The following is a 16,868-nucleotide window of genomic DNA, read 5'->3' on the forward strand; positions in this document are numbered from 1 at the left end:
TGAATTTATTGATTCTGTTATCTATTTCCATATCTAATTTACTATCTTCACTAAAAATTGTGCCTAAGTAGCTGAAATGTTTTACTTGTGCTATAGGTTTTCCATTCACATTGCAGGTGATTTTTTCAATGCTTCTGCTTATTTTCATTGTTTTTGTCTTGTTATTCCTGACTTCATACCAAATCTATTACAGCAGTTATTCAATTTAGTCAGGGAATCTTGCAGACTTGTACTGGATTTATATAGAAGTATAACATCCCCATCAAGTAAAGAACTGAAATGAACATCTCCAATTTTGATATCAGGTTTGATACACTTTCCTTCATAATGTGATCCATACAGATAATAAATAACAAAGAAAATAATGTGCATCCCTGTCTAACACCAGATTTAACATAAAACCATCTTCTTGTACTTCCTTCAATTCTAACTGCTGACTTACAACTCAAATAAAGACTAAGTATTGCTTGATATAATGCCCCATTGACACCATACAATGTAGCGTTTTGAATAGATTTTCTCTTGTCACCTTGTCATATGCCTTTTCCTGATCTACAGAACCTCCCGTATTTTTTCATGTATAAGACAAACCCTACTTTTTCGAATCCAAAATTAAGAGATCAATATTTCAAACATGAAACAGAACACATATGATATTTTTTTAAAATATTCAAAGTATATGTAGTAATTAGGTAATATTTTTAAGATACATACTAAGATGCATTTTCTGGGTTAACTTGGTTCATGTTTTCATGGTCAACCCTTCTCTCCTCATGATGTTGAAGCATCATTTTGCCTTTCCTGTTGAAATCAACAATGTTCATTTCTCTTGCAAGCCTTTTAGCCTCATATTGAATAAGCTTGGTTGACACACATATCCCACTCTGGTGCTGCTCCATAATCCAAGTCTTAAGCCTCTGCTCCAAGTTTGACCATTTTGCTGGTTTTCCTCTTAAGGCCCACTTCTTTTTTGGCATCTTGAGTAGTTGGTCTTCCTGTTTTCTCCATTGCCTAATCATACACTCAGTGGGAGGAGGTCCAGACTATCTCTCTGAAGCTTTATTTCCATGTTCTTTTGCGTAATTGATGACTTTTTTCAAAACTTGAATTTTGAAGAATATGACAATAATTTTTTTTTATTTTCGGACGTTTTTATGGGCTAGTGCTCAAAATATTGTTAATGAATTAACTAACCCTGCCAACGAGTTGCATACGTATGAATGCTTTCAGAGTTCTGATTGGTTTATTCAGAATCAGCCGTTAATGACATCATTCGACAGAGTTAACAAAGGCTAGTGGTTGGCAGAAGCCTCTTCGCGTAGACAAGGTACCGGCAGTCTCACTATGGCAACTGCTGGTTTCTCAACTGGTTACTCGCTGTGTATAAGACGACCCCCAATTTTTGGTCAAAAAATTTTTAAAAAAAGTATCATCTTATACATGGAAAAAAGCGTTAAACACAGATCTTTGTTATATTCCCATGGTTTCTCAAACTATTTTTCATAAAGTGAAGATCTTGATCCTGTCAGCCTCTGTTTGGCCTGTATCCAACTTGTGCTTCATGAAGCTTCCCTTCCACAATCCTCAACCTTTCTCAAGTATACTTACATAAATCTTACCAGGAACACTGAGTATGCCTCTGTAATTCTCACATTCAGTTTTATTTCCCTTTTTATATATGAGTACTATGCTCTACTCCAATCATCTGGAATTCGTCCCTTGGTCCAGGATCTTTGAACTATGCAATGCAGCCACTGTAAGACCTTTATACTTCCATACTTGAGCATTTCTGGTTGAATATCATCTATTCCTGCTACCTTTCCACATTTCAGGCTTTTGATGGCTTTTTCTACTTCAAGTATGGATGTGTATTCCTGATTGCATGCCTTTTGGGTGTTTTTTTACAACTGTGCTGTTACTGATTACTTCGTTTAACAATTTTTCGAAGAACTTACTCCATACATCAAGGATATCTTTTTCGCTAGTTTTCATCTCACCTTTATCATCTTTTGCCACCTTCTTGATATTTATTTTCTGTGTTCTTACCAAATTTTTCCATGACTTTTGTTTAGCTAGTTTTACACAGTGTTTAGCTTTCTTATATTTGTTTCTGTATTCTCTAAGAGCAAAAGCTGACTTATTTGCCAGGAACTTTTGATATGCTTTCTTCTTTTCCTTCACTGCCTCTTTAGCTTCCTGTGTCCACCATGGAGTTCTGATTTTTCTATCCTTGCAGACAACCTCATCACATGCCTCTTTGGCTGAATCAATCAATGTTTTCTTCACAGAATGCCACTAAATCTCTAAGGTTTGGTTCCTGTTCTCGAACTCTTTCATTTTTTGTTGAATAATGTTTGTAAATTTTAGTTTACAGTTCACATCTGAGAGCTGCTCAACTTTTATTCACTTTAAAACTTTCTTACATTTTCTTCTTTTCAATATGAAATTCATTTTTATCCTGCTCAAGATTAAATGGTGATCTGATCACTTCCAATTTCAAATCCTCCATACACTCTAGTGTGTCCTGCACCAATGAGAAAACATCACCATCAACAATAACATAGTCAATGAGATTTTTCTTATTCCTTGCCTCTTCTCTCCATGTGAATTTGTGCACATTTTTATGTTGGAACATGGTGTTAGTAATAACCAATCGATGTCCTGAGCAGAAATCCAACAAGTATTTGCCATTATTAATAACTTTGCTCTTTTCTCCAAATTTTCCCAAAATATTTTTGTATGTCTGACAATCATTTCCTACTCTGCTATTTAAATCCTCAACAAGGGCCGACTTTTCTTTTTTCATTGTGTCAATGGGAAACAGGACAATGAGACTTATTTGTCTCATATTTGCCCACATCACTACTCGATATTGCTTGCCATTCAAGAAAATTAGCCTTGCATTTTGTGTTCATTACTATAGCTACACCTTCTTTTCCCTGATTATCATTGCCTGAATATAACATTTTGTATTTATTGCTCAGCAAAATCTCACCAGATTTTGTCTTTTTTTTGTTTCAGTCACTCCTGTTATGTTGATCTCGTACTTATCCAATTCCTTGGCTAGCTCCATTTCTTTCAGGCTTCTTATGTTGATAATATTGATCTTGAACTCTGGTGATGTTGAGTTGGGATGTGTTTCAGGATTTGTTCCAGTAGCTGACGTTTTGCTGTTTGCCCTGGTTCCCTGACAAAAACAACAGGGGCCTTGTTTAATCGGGCGATGCTCCAGCTGGCATGAAATTCTGTCATGTTGTACCATCGTTTTATATTTTGGTTTAAGCCAATAAGAATACAATTTGGTTGGCTAATTCCCAAATTGCTATCCCATCCTTGTTTGTTCAGTATCCAGGTAGATACCTAATAGAGTGCACCACAAGAAGGTCAGAAGCCATGGTTGTTCTCTGCATTCCTTTAAAGGCTATGTGAAGGTGTCCTCTCAGTTATACAGCTTTGACTCTTAAAGTTTTATTTCAGATTAACTTTAATTAATTCTCTTTGTTGCCATTCTGATGGTCAATCTGAGATATACTTTAATTTTAATCCAATTTTATGATTTTAATCCTGAAGAAGCAGCTAGCCTTTTTGTTGCAAGACTAGTTGACATTTGATTAACTTCTAGTATATCTTTTAAAATCCAGTTTCATTCTTACTTAATTGCCTTGTAAAATCATTTTAAAAAAATGGAAAAAAAAACTTTTCTGCTTTTCTCAAAGGAGATTAAGACCTGCTTTTGTTTCATATAGCTACTAATTTTGTAAATCCATAATTTATCCAGTCCTAGAGTTCTTTTCTCACTCTCTCTCTCATGGTCTTTTTGCCATCTCCAACCACATTATCACAGATGTTCTGTTTCTGCCATGTCTTTTTTTATAGGTATATTGTTGAGCACTGTTCTTCTGAGTGAGATTCCATCATCATTCCTGAACTTATCTAAACTTGTAGAAATGCAAGCAGCATCTAGTCAGTATCCATTCATAAGTCAACTTCTCTTCTTTCATTCCAGATGAGAGAGAGAACTGCGAAAAACTTTTCGCAGTTCTCTCTCTCTCTCTCTCTCTCTCATTTGTTCACAAGCCTAATATTTCTTAGAACTCTCACATCTGTTGTCTCCAGTCTGTGATCAAATGGTTTAAATTTGTATTTATTGCTCAGAAAAATCTCGCCAGATTTTTTTTTTTTTTTTTTTTTTGTTTCAGTCACCCATATTATGTTGATCTGGTACTTATCCAGTTCCATAATTTAATCTTGTATATAACTAGTTTAATGTTTTGACTAATTTCTCTCTTATTATACCAGGTCTGGTTGTTTTGTTGTCTATTTTCATATTTAATTTGCCATTTTCACTAAAAAAATTGTGCCTAATAATTGAAAATGTTTTACTGGGTCTGTAGGTTTTCATTCAGTTTGCAGTTGATATTTTCAGTGTTCCTACCTATTTTTAAAGCTTTATTTTTTTGGGGGGGGGGGGGACTTGAAAAATAGAAAGGCATAAGTTTGATTCTAGTCATTGACTTGGATCAAACCTGTAGTCTCATTATGAAAGTTTTTATAAGGCCATGAAGCAAGGCCCTTTTTACTTGAATAAATTTCAAAGACAGGCTGAAGCTTTTTTTTTTTTTTTTTTTGGATGGTATCTCCAGTGTTTGATTTACACAGATCTAAATTCCATAACAAAATATAAGAAACCCAAGCAAGCATGACATTAAAAGAGATACTGATCACCAATTAAAAAAAAAAAAAAAATCAGTTCTATACAGCTGTCATCTTACGAAACCATTAAAAGGTTAATATATGAACTGTTGGGCAGAGTTTATAACCTTTAAGCATCTACTGAACTCATGCTCATACCAAGGGTTGTACTCTCATTAACTTGTAGTCGCTTTCAAATCTTTTAAAAGACAAATAGTTGCTTACATGGCTATGAAATAATGAATATTTATTATCCTTTATTTTAATAATTGATTTGTTATTTGTCATAGCTTTATTTGATCAACTCTTACATTTTTGCACTATGTAGTACTTTTAGTTGCACCTGTAGTCTTCTGGGTGCATTATTAATATTCAAGAAATTGCAAGCTTATCTCTCACCCTTTTTAAGTAATTTAATCATACTGTTTTGTTTACAGATTCTTGAATATTAACAATGTCATTGAATGTCACTTCATGTTTTCTTATAACTTCATCTTTTAATGTGATTCTGCCATCATTGTCACCTATTCATGTCCCTAGTTTTTCATAGCACTCTTATATTTCTGGTCTACATAGTCTTTTTTTTATGCCATGTTATTTCAATTGATTTTCTCTCTTTGTTTTATATAAATTTATTCAACTAGTTTCTAAAGCATACCAGCCTTATTTTTTCCCCCAAAAGACTTATAGCAGATTTATTTAAGAAGGTATCATCTATGCAGTATTATGCCCAATTTTGTTTTCTTCAGCTTCATTTACCTAGTGTTAGTGCACATGGCAATTAATGCGAAGTCATTAACCTCTATAATACAAGTAGCTGGTCCTGGAGATACTTCACATGCAAACTTTGTTTACTTACACTTGGATAAAGGATAAACCAAGAATATAATTTTTTTGCATCTGTAATTTAATTTATAACCAACTGAAATAACTTTCAAAACAAGCCCTAAACTGAGAATTACCAAAAGCCACCTTGATCTAATACTTTGTCTGATCACATTATTATAGACTGCAAAAATTAGACGCTCTCATCTAGCATACATCAACTCATTTCAGATTTAAAGCTAAATAAAAAAATTCTGTGGCATTTTCTGAAAATGGATACTCAATAAAAAGATGAACAAATCTTATTACCAAAGAAAAGAACAAATATTATACAACTACATGCCATTGCCTTTCAAGTGAAGACTTCAGAAGGTCACAGAACTTTGCTATATATATTTTTTATGTGACTCCTACTCACAAAAGATTGTAAATCTGTAGTACATAATTAGTACCATTGGTAGGCTAAGGTTTTATTTATTTATTTAACATAATCTAGAAACCCTGCTCTAGAGAACAAACATGAAACTTTTTTTCAAGCTATTTCAGGTCTTCGATAAGCAAAGCTCTCATACCAGACAGTGCAATGTGAATACCAATGCAGGATTCATATGTGTACATGTATAGAGCAAGTAGTCTACTACTTGCTCTATCCATTCATATGTATAGAGCAGGTAGACTATTCACTCAGCTAACCAGTCCAGCAAAGTTTATCACATCATCACTGAAAACTAGCAGACCTACTTAGAAATTTTCACATTTGATTTATTTTCAGCCTGAGAGTCAAGGTAGCATGATTAATTAAACAGGCTCCTTAAACTGTATATAATGAACTATATCAAATAGAGTAGAGCAGTATGCCTTTCAATGACGGCTTAGTTGACTAATCTATTATGGAGGTCCCCCCCCCACACACACACATACATATAAAACTGACAAACTGCTAGTGAACACAACAATTATTAGACAGGATATGCACACATCATGATATTGGTTATTTTATAATTTTAAATAACAGCAGCAGCAAGAGTAATATGATAAAGCCTTGATCAAGAAAGAGTATATACAGTCAACTTTAACTGTAGCAAACTCCTAGAAACTGTGGGAACAGTCTGTTATAGTTTGCTAGTATAGCATTAGATGGGGCTTTGGTCATGACTTTTCAGTAGTTTGTTATAATGGTGTTCGCTATAGTTCGAGTTTACTGTATAATTATAAATGGTGACCTTTTCCAAGTGTATGTCACATTTCATTGTCATCTTTAGATAGTGAAGATAACAGCTACAGAATGGAACATCTAGAAAGAACTATTAGATTTTCATATGTTGTTGTGTGTGTGTGTGTGTGTGTGTGTGTGCGTGTGTGTGTGTGTGTGTTTGTTTGTGTAATTTGCAGTGTTATCCATATAATTAAGGATGCAGTAGTACCAGAAATGCATTGAGTAAAACATAATTACTTCTGTTATTTAAAAAATATGCACTACATATGGTATGTTTCCTATAATTGTGTTTTGTTGATTTTTTTAGAAATGTTTTGGTGATCATTCTTCATGTGCAAACAGTCCTAGAACTTTTGGATTCCTGATGAAATTTTTAACTGATTTAGTGCCTTATGAACCTCTTTCAAATCTTAAGGTAATTTTTGTTAAATATACATTTAGAATATTGTTTATTATTTCTATTATTTTACTCTGCTGCTGTGAGCTTGGGAATCACTTTCTCCAATTTTAAATGCTTCACTGTACTTATACTGTATTGTTTATTACCTGACTTAAAACTTTAAATATTCTGTATATTACAATGTATGTTCAATCTGAATTCTTTATTTGTAGATTTCCTTGTGCAATTTTGCTTTGAAATCTAATTACAGTTATACTTACTTAGGTGTGTGTATTAATAAAATAACTTTCTCATTGGAGGTTTACATGTCTATATTTCACAGACAGATATGGAAGAGAGATAACATTCTGACTGAGGATGGCATGTTGACACATAATTTTCATTGTGTGGTGTGATGCTACTACTTCTCTGTTTACTAAAGTGTGCAAGTGGTGTGACTTCATTACCATGTTTGGTTATTAGACACACATTCTCAAAAATGAATAATAATTATTTTTTTTATTATTGCAACTATTTTGGCCAGAACTGAACAGGTCATCATCAGTGCATCAGCATAATCACAAGGTGAAGCTAGAACAAAGAATGTTAATCCTATTTACAGAACTGAGCCATGTTCCAGAGTGCCACTGTATGGGTGGTTACAAAATAAAATGAGATAAATTTATTTATCTGAATTGTTATTTTTGTGTTTCAAAATTATTTTAACTTTAGAGTGTCACAAGTACCATTAAAAGCTATGTTTCATTTCTTAGTCGGACTTCCAGATTATTCTCAATTGCTACTTAGCTCCAAAACACTAGTGGTCTAAAGTTTATGACGAGTTGTGACATTTCTCGTTACTTTTGTCAGAGTTTATTAGGAAGCTACAAGCACATTTGAATATCATCTAGTTATTGTGCAAAATAGTTTGCTTGCTGTATAGCCATGCAGGCGCTTATATTAAAACATTGTGGTTCTCAGATTTACAAGTGATTACTGTTACAATAAGTTGTCAGTTCTAATGCATTACTTCATTCAGCTGACTCATGCTTCTGATCTGGAACCCTCGCAGAGCATGGTGATGTCATCATCTTATGCAAGTGAAAACATAAGGCAAAATTACTTGCAGAATACACGAAATAATAAATCTAAACTTTCAATAATAACAATAAAAATATTGTTATTATTGAAAGTTTAGATTTATGAATACATATTTAATATGAAAGTAATAAATGGAGAATTAAAAATATATATATAGACATAAAAAACTTTCACCAGTAATTTTGAAGAATGGTTTTAACTTCCTCTTACCATTATACATACACTTATTATACACTGTCTTACTATTTTAAGTTTTTTTTTTTTATCAATGATTAGAGAAATTTTAAAAACTTTGCCAACTGCACTATGGAGGAGCACAACTGGAAGAAACACGAGATGTGTTCTTCAGTTTGAAAAGACTTGACTTCACTTCTCGTCATGATGAGAGAAATCTATATGATCTTTTTCTGTTAAAGGTGAGTTAGTCAATCTCTTGCAGAGGTAGCAATTCCCCCCCCCCCTCCTTAGAAACTTAGATTTTTCATCCTGCAGCATATTAGCCAGAGAATGCATGAAAATAATGAAATTACTATTAGTGGGCAATAGATGCTTGATAATGGCATAGTATGTAAATGAGTTGAATGATATAGTTTTCTCCCACAATGAGTCCATGAAAGTGTCACAATAATAATAATTAAAGTGCAATATCTTTAGATGTCAATTTATTCTCTAAAAGGGAAATATGTTCCATATGTCTTTCACAAGAGCCAGATGACAGTCACTTATTGCATTACATGCAGCCATACAGGTATGTGAGATAATGGAGAAAAAATATATATGAAATTGCGAAAAGAGTTTAATAACAGTTTCTGTTTCTAAATATGTACTTGAAGTGTGATTTGCTGGTTTGGTTGGTTGAATAGATGGCGTCTCTGCCTTCCAGCCAGTAGTCATAGGTTTGAATCCTGCTGAGCATGGATACTTATAAATGTCTTTATGTAGAAGATGAATTCCATTGCCCAGTGAGGCCACACCCAATTAGCCTGATGTGGTTTGAAAAGAAAAACATTCTATGTTTGGTCCCCAAAGTATTTAACTCTGAGGTATTCAGAAGACTTAATAACTTAGCCTATCCAACACACAACACAACAGCAACATATATATATATTAATATACAGGGTATTTCAAAAGGGTGCATGCAACTTTGCAGGAGAACAGAGAATAACTTGGAAGATGTACAAAAGCCGAGTGAATCATAATGTAGTGAACACATCAATTTTTGGTCACATAACTTTATTACCAAATGACATCCAGAATCATTTATTGCGAATCTTTGAGAGTTTATTCTCTAAGAGTAATAATAAAAAGATGTGCCAAAAATCTGTCGATTCGAGTTCTGCTGTTGCTTTGATTATTTTCATGGGTATCCCATAATAACCGACATCCTTTGTTCATAGGACCTATGGCTTTTGATCCTATCAACAGACAAAGGATGTTTTATGAAGTTTAAGATTAAAGGAAGGTTATGTTCTTGCTCCATCTAGCAACCTTCTAAGACTGTGTATTTAACAGTGCTTCTGTTTTTCAAGAAGCCTGCTTGATTTTTGAGCAGAAGATATGTTACATATGGTTTAGTTCAGTTTAAAAGCATCCTTTTATAGATTTTCAGCATGATAGGAAGTAGTGTGATTCCTCTGTGGCTGCTTTTTTATTATAAAACTATTACAGTAGTGTATCAAATAATATGATTAGCAGAATTAGATTCTCAACATAAAAATTGGATTATTATTAATACTGCAGTAAAGTACTCAGATGCAGCATTTAAAAACTAATGGTTTCAAGAAAGAGAATATTCTTGAGGATAATTTGAAGCATTAAAACATATTTTCTACACTGCATTGTCATAACAGAATTACTGATATAAACTGCAGATAGTACTTTCAGATTATTGATATACATTAACAATAATGAGCAGAGAAAAGAAATACTAATTATGAAGTTAGTGTTAGCTTATCCTTTTAAATTTATATATAGATTTTAGGTCTTTTATTAAAAAAATCAGAATTTGATAATGAATGGCTATTATATTGCCTTTGTTTATGCCAAGGCTAAATCTGATTTTCTAAATATTTATTGCATGTACATATATATATATAGTTTCATTTTTTTTAAAAAAAATTTTTCGCTTTTTTAGGTTCACATTACAAAGCCACCCTTTGTGGTACAGAGGTGTCGCTCAATTTTTAATGATTATGTAGCACTGGCAAAGACACGCATCAAAGATTTGCAGGTAATTTTACATGAATAAAAATTCAGACTCTCTAAAATTCTAAAACTTCTAATGGTAAACTTTAAATATTAGAATTTCACTGTTTTAGCGTACTAACTGTTGTGCTAGCATTGAAAACCAAACTGTTAAGGTGTTTCAAAGTCATCCCATTAATATCAAATGATACTAGTGCTAACAATACATTTGAGGTATGCTATGGAAATTTCTGGTATAAACATCTATGTCCTGAACAGAAATCCAGCAGGTATTTACTTATTATTATTAGCTCTGCTCTTTTCTTCAAATTTTCCCAATTTATATGTCTGGTACTCATTTCCTTCTCTGCTGTTTAGATCTCAACAAGGACCAATGTTTCCCTTTTTTTTTTCTTTGTGTCAGTTGCTTTCTCTAATGGCTTGAAAAATGTCTCCACTTCCACAATGACAGTGAAACTTATTTGGACAAATCCTTTCTTTAATGCTAACATGGTGATTAGAATACATTATGAAAAATTATGAAGACAACTATATAAAGAACACACAACACTTTATAAACAAAATTAAAAACATAGCACTTGGCAAAGATGATTTATTTATTTATAATTTATTAGTCAGTCTTGACATTTCTGCCCTTTTCACAAATGTCCCAATCAGTGACACAATTCTTCTCCTACAGAACAAATTCCCACCCAATATTACGGCCCTCTTTGTCCATGTACTACATTCCAGTTACTTCGTGTGGCAAAATAAATTTTACCTACAAAAAGAAGGTACGGCCATGGGCTCACCACTATCCTCCCCCCCCATTTGCTAACTTTTATATGGAAGCTTTTGAGCAAAGTGCTCTTAATTCCTTTACTCTAAAACCTACAGTATGGCTTAGATATGCTGATGATGTTTTCATTATCTGGCCACACAGTCGACAAACTTTAAACACATTCCTCAGCCACCTGAACAAACAACATGAGCACATACAATATATTATCGAAATTGAAAATCAGAAATCGCTCCTGTTCCTGGATACACTGGTCACACATCTTCCTAAGGCAGTATGTGTCGATTTGCAGTAAACCTTCATGGCTCACTGCAAATCGACACATACTGGCCAATATATACATGCTAACTCATATCACCACCCATCGCAAAAATTTGGAGTCTTGAACACCTTAAAACAGAGCTATAACAATTTCCTCTAATCAACAAGCTCTAAAACAAGAATTAAAGATTATTAGCAACACATTTATAAATAACGGCTATAACAAAAATACTATTAATTCTTCATAAAACTTCATAAAAAGAATATAGATTACAATAAAACTATAGCCATCCCATACATTAAAGGGTTTCAGAAAAAATCAATAGAATTCTACACCATTATAATCTCAATGCTACTTTTAAACCACCTATAAAATTGATAGACAACAAAATCAACAAAGCTGGTATGGTTAGAAGTCAACTGAATAAATTTATATGGAATAACAGAGAAATTAGTCAGAACACTAAATTAGCTGTATACACAGTTCAAATCAATTTTAACTTATAAATCTGAGAGCTGGGTTAGAAATAGAACACTTGACCAAAGACTAGAGACTGCAGAAATGAGAGTCCTGAGAAAGATTAGAGGCTTGAACAGATGGCATCAATGGCAATATCATATTAAAAATGAGGAGATTAGGAGAGAAAAGATTAGCAAAATAAGTGTGTTTTCTGCCAAGTTGTCAGGATAAAGACCTAGAGGAAGATCAAGATATAGGTGAAATTGATACGGTAAAAAATGCCTTAGAAGAGAGAAATATAAGAACTGATAATGTTGGAGTCTTGACAGTTAACAGATTGATTTGGAGGAAAAATTTAGATAGGAAGGTAGTGGTGATGTAAGTTTTTCATGTAGTACCATCATATCCTGTACACCTCTTGAGGGTACATGTCAGGAATTTTATGATGATGATGATAAAATTGATTATATTGTTGAAACTGGACATACAATTTTTATATGTAAAAAAGAACACAAAAGACACATTAAATATAACAATTTTGGTGAAGCAGGCCTCTCAGATCATGCTCTCAACACCCTACACCATATTGATTGGAAAAGTACCTGCTCTTTACATCATACAAAAACCTGGTATGAAAGAAAATTTAAAGAAACCTGTGAAATTCTGATTAACCACCCACCCTAACTCAACAATAATGGTGGCATAAAAATTCCAAGAATTTGGATGGCACATATTCAGCCTACCTACTTAGTACCTAGCATACTTTAGGACTTTAAGCAATTTTCAGCTTTTATTAGAAACTATTCAATACCAATTGGTTGAAATTTATATGTAGAATCACAGCTTTTTATTTATTTATTTATATTTTTTTTTAATCTATATTGCAGAGAACTGACCAGGGCGTCTGACCTAATGTCCAATCCTCACCTTCTCGTAGTGCACCCTGTTGGGTATCTACCTAGACACTGAACGAATGAGAATGGGCTGGCAATTTGGGATTTAGCCAATCAAATTATATTCTTATTGGCTTAAACCAATATACAAAATGATGGTACAACATGACAAAATTTCATGCTGGCTGGGGTGTCGCCCAGTTAAACAAGGCCCCCGTTGTTTTTGCCAGGGAACTAGGGTGAACAGCAAAAAGTCAACTACTGGAACAAATCTAAAAGCACACCCCAACTCAACATCACCAGAGTTAAAGATCGGTACTATCAACATAAGAAGCCTGAATGGCAAAGAAATGGAGCTAGCTGAGGAATTAGATAAGTACCAGATCGACATTATAGGGGTGACTGAAACAAAAACGACAACTGGTGAGATCTCTCTGAGCAATAAATACAAAATGTTATATTCAGGAAATGACAATAAAGGAAAAGGAGGAGTAGCCATAGTATTCAACACAAAATAAGAGGCTAATCTTCTTGAATGGCAGGCAGTCTCAAGTAGAGTGATTTGGGCTAATATCAGAATGGGGAATTGGACAATGAGACTTATTTGTGCCTATGGTCCCACAAAAGGATCTAACAAGGTAGAAACGGAGGAATTTTTTGATGCCTTAGAAAAAGCAACTGACACAATGAAAAATGAAAAGTTGGTCCTTGTTGGGGATCTAAATAGCAGAGTAGGAAATGATTGTGAGACATACAAAAATATTTTGGGAAAATTTGGAGAAAAGAGCAAAGCTAATAATAATGGCAAATATGTGTTGGATTTCTGCTCAGGACATGGACTGGTTATTACTAACACCATGTTTCAACATAAAAATGAGCACAAATTCACAATAACATAGTTATTAACTATGTTATTGTTTATACGGATGTTTTCTCCCTGGTGCAGGACACCAGAGTGTACAGAGGATTTGAAATTGGAAGTGATCACTATTTAGTCTTGAGCAGGATAAAATTGAATTTCATATTGAAAAGAATAACATGTAAGAAAGTTTTAAAGCAAATAAAAGTTGAGCAGCTCTCAGATGTGAACTGTAGACTAAAATACACAAAGATTATTGAAGAAAAAATGAAAGAATTTGAGAACAGGAACCAAACCTTGGAGATTCAGTGGCAACCCTTGATTGATTCAGCCAGAGAGGCATGTAGTGAGGTAGTCTGCAAGGATAGAAAAATCAGAACTCTATGGTGGACATAGGAGGCAGTGAAGGAAAAGAAGAAAGCATATCAAAAGTTCCTGGCAAATAAGTCAGCTTGTGCTCTTAGAGAATACAGAGACAAATGCAAGAATGCTAAACACTGTGTAAAACTAGCTAAACAAAAGTCATGGGAGGACTTTGGCAAGAACATAGAATATAAATATCAAGAAGGTGGCAAAATATTCTGGAGGTTGTTGAAGAAGCTTAGGAATGGAGGAAAGAGTGCTGTAAAAGGAGTTAGAGATGATAAAGGTGACATGAAAATGGGAGAAAAAGATATCCTTGAAATATGGAGTAATTACTTCGAAAAATTGCTAAATGAAACAAGCAGTGATAGCACAGCGGTAAAAAAACACTCAACAGGCATACAGTCAGGAATACATATCGATACTTGAAGTAGAAAAAGCCAACAAAGGCTTGAAATGTGGAAAGGCAGCAGGAGTAGATGATATTTGACCAGAAATGCTGAAGTATAGTGGTATAAAAGTCTTACAGTGGCTGCACTGCATAGTTCAGAAAGCCTGGACAGAGGGACAAATTCCCAATGATTGTAGTAGAGCTCTAATAGTACCCATATATAAAAAGGGAAATAAAACTGAATGTGAGAATTACAGAGGTATTTCCCTACTGAGTGTTCCTGGCAAGATCTTTGCAAGTATACTTGAGAAATGGTTGAGAAGAATTGTGGAAGAAAAGCTTGGTGAAGAACAAGCTGGATTCAGGCCAAATAGAGAATGTCAGGATCAGATCTTCACTTTACGATAGATAGTTGAGAAAGCATGGGAATATAACAAAGATCTGTATTTAAGTTTTGTTGATCTGGAAAAGGCATATGACAAGGTGCCAAGACAGACGCTACTCAATACGCTACAGTTATATGATGTCAATGGGACATTATATAGCAATACTTAAGTCTTTATTTGAGTTGTAAGTCTGCAGTTAGAATTGATGGAAGTACAGGAAGATGGTTTAAATGTTAAATGTGGTGTCAGACAAGGATGTACATTATCCCCTCTGTTATTCATTATCTATATGGATCACATTATGAAGGAAAGTGGTATTAAACATGATATCAGAATTGGAGATGTTAATGTCAGCTCTTTACTTTATGGGGACGATGTTATACTTCTAAATAAATCCGTTACAAGTTTGCAAGATTCCCTGACTAAATTGAATAACTGTTGAAATAGATATGGTATGAAGGTCAGCATTAAAAAGAAAAAGACAATGAAAATAGGTAGAATTGTTGAAAATGTCAACTGTGTTGTGAACAGGGAACCTGTGGAACAAGTAAAACATTTCAACTACTTAGGGACGATTTTTAGTGAAGATGGTAAATTTAATATGGAAATAGACAACAGAATCAGCAAAGCTGGTATGGTAGGAAGTCAATTGAATAAATTCGTATAGAATAAGAGAGAAATTAGTTGGAATACTAAATTAGCTGTATACAAGATAGTGTACAAACCAGTTTTAACTTATGGATCTGAGAACTGGGTCAGAAGTAAAACACTTGACCAAAGACTAGAGACCGCAGATATGAGAGTCCTGAGAAAGATTATAGGTGTGAACAGATGGCATCAATGGCAATATCATATTAAACACGAGGATATTAGGAAAGAACTTGACATTGTCAGCATCCAGGAATGCATTAACAGAGCTAATCTCAGGCGGTATGGTCACTTGAACAGAATGGGCGAGGAAAGATTAGCAAAACAAGTGTTTTCTGCCAGTTTGATAGAAAAACGACCCAGAGGAAGACCAAGATATAGGTGGATTGATACGGTACAAAGTGCCTTGGACGATAGAAATATAACATCTGATAATGTTGGAGTCTTGAGAAGTAATAGACTGATTTGGAAGAAAATTATATATAGGATGTTAGTAATGATGTAAATTTTTCATGTAGTACTATCATATCCTGTACACCCCTTGAGGGTACATGGTAGGAATTTGATTATGATGATATATATATATATATATATATTGGGTTGGCAAATAAATTTGTTCGGTTTATGCGTTAGTACAAGTTAACAGCACTTCGCCTGTCGCTATTGTTGCTCTACTGCACAGTTGAAAGTGCCCAACGAAAATTCACTTTCGGTGAATTTTCGTTGGGCCTACTTCAGTTGCATGTGTGTAACATATTTTTAGAAATGGAAGGAAATAACGTACATTACCGGCATATTTTGCTTTTTTTATTTCAAACAAGACAAATGAGCTGCGGAGGCCCATAAAAAATATGCAGCGTATATGGGGATGGTGCCTTAACAGAAAGCATATGCCAAATTCAGTTCTGGAGATTTTGACGTCCGTGATATGCCTCATTCAGGTTGCCCGACCGAGGTTGATTCGAGTGTTGTAGAAGATATTGTTGACAAATATCTGTCACAATCAGTGCGGGAGATTGCTGCAGTACTGAATATATCCCACACAAGCGTTGAAAACCATTTGCACAAGCTTGAATATATTTCAAAACTCAGTGTTTGGGTGCTGCATGAATTGACTCAGGCCAATATCATTGCTCACATATCCATCTACGATTCACTGCAACGTCACCAAGAAAATGACTGCAACGTCACCAAGAAAATCATCCACTTCAAAAATGGGTGATTACGGGACATGAAAAATGGGTTGTGTATGATAACGTGGTACATAAAAGATCATGGGGGGGGCACAAGAGCGAACTGCCGCAAACAACCTTGAAAGTGGGATTGCACCCAAAGAAGATCATGCTTTCTGTGTGGTGGGATTATAAAGGTGTTGTCCACTATGAGGTGTTACAGTCAGGCAGAACGATTG

General features: G+C 34.1%; 1 protein-coding gene across 1 annotated transcript in view; it reads left to right on the plus strand.

The window, feature by feature from the left end:
• The window catches only part of LOC150092333 (Fanconi anemia group A protein homolog), a 388,676-nt gene that overhangs the window by 138,586 nt on the left and 233,222 nt on the right, over positions 1 to 16,868 (plus strand). The window contains exons 15-16 of the mRNA XM_090415063.1: positions 7,041 to 7,148; positions 10,348 to 10,443. Coding sequence (XP_090271189.1) covers positions 7,041 to 7,148; positions 10,348 to 10,443 — 204 coding nt within the window. The remainder of the gene's footprint in view (positions 1 to 7,040; positions 7,149 to 10,347; positions 10,444 to 16,868) is intronic.

This window comes from Typopeltis vanoorti, chromosome 26 (genome assembly GCF_054136105.1).
Source record: "Typopeltis vanoorti isolate ZY-2024b chromosome 26, IOZ_Tvanoo_1.0, whole genome shotgun sequence".
Classification (NCBI taxonomy): Eukaryota; Metazoa; Arthropoda; class Arachnida; order Uropygi; family Thelyphonidae; genus Typopeltis; species Typopeltis vanoorti.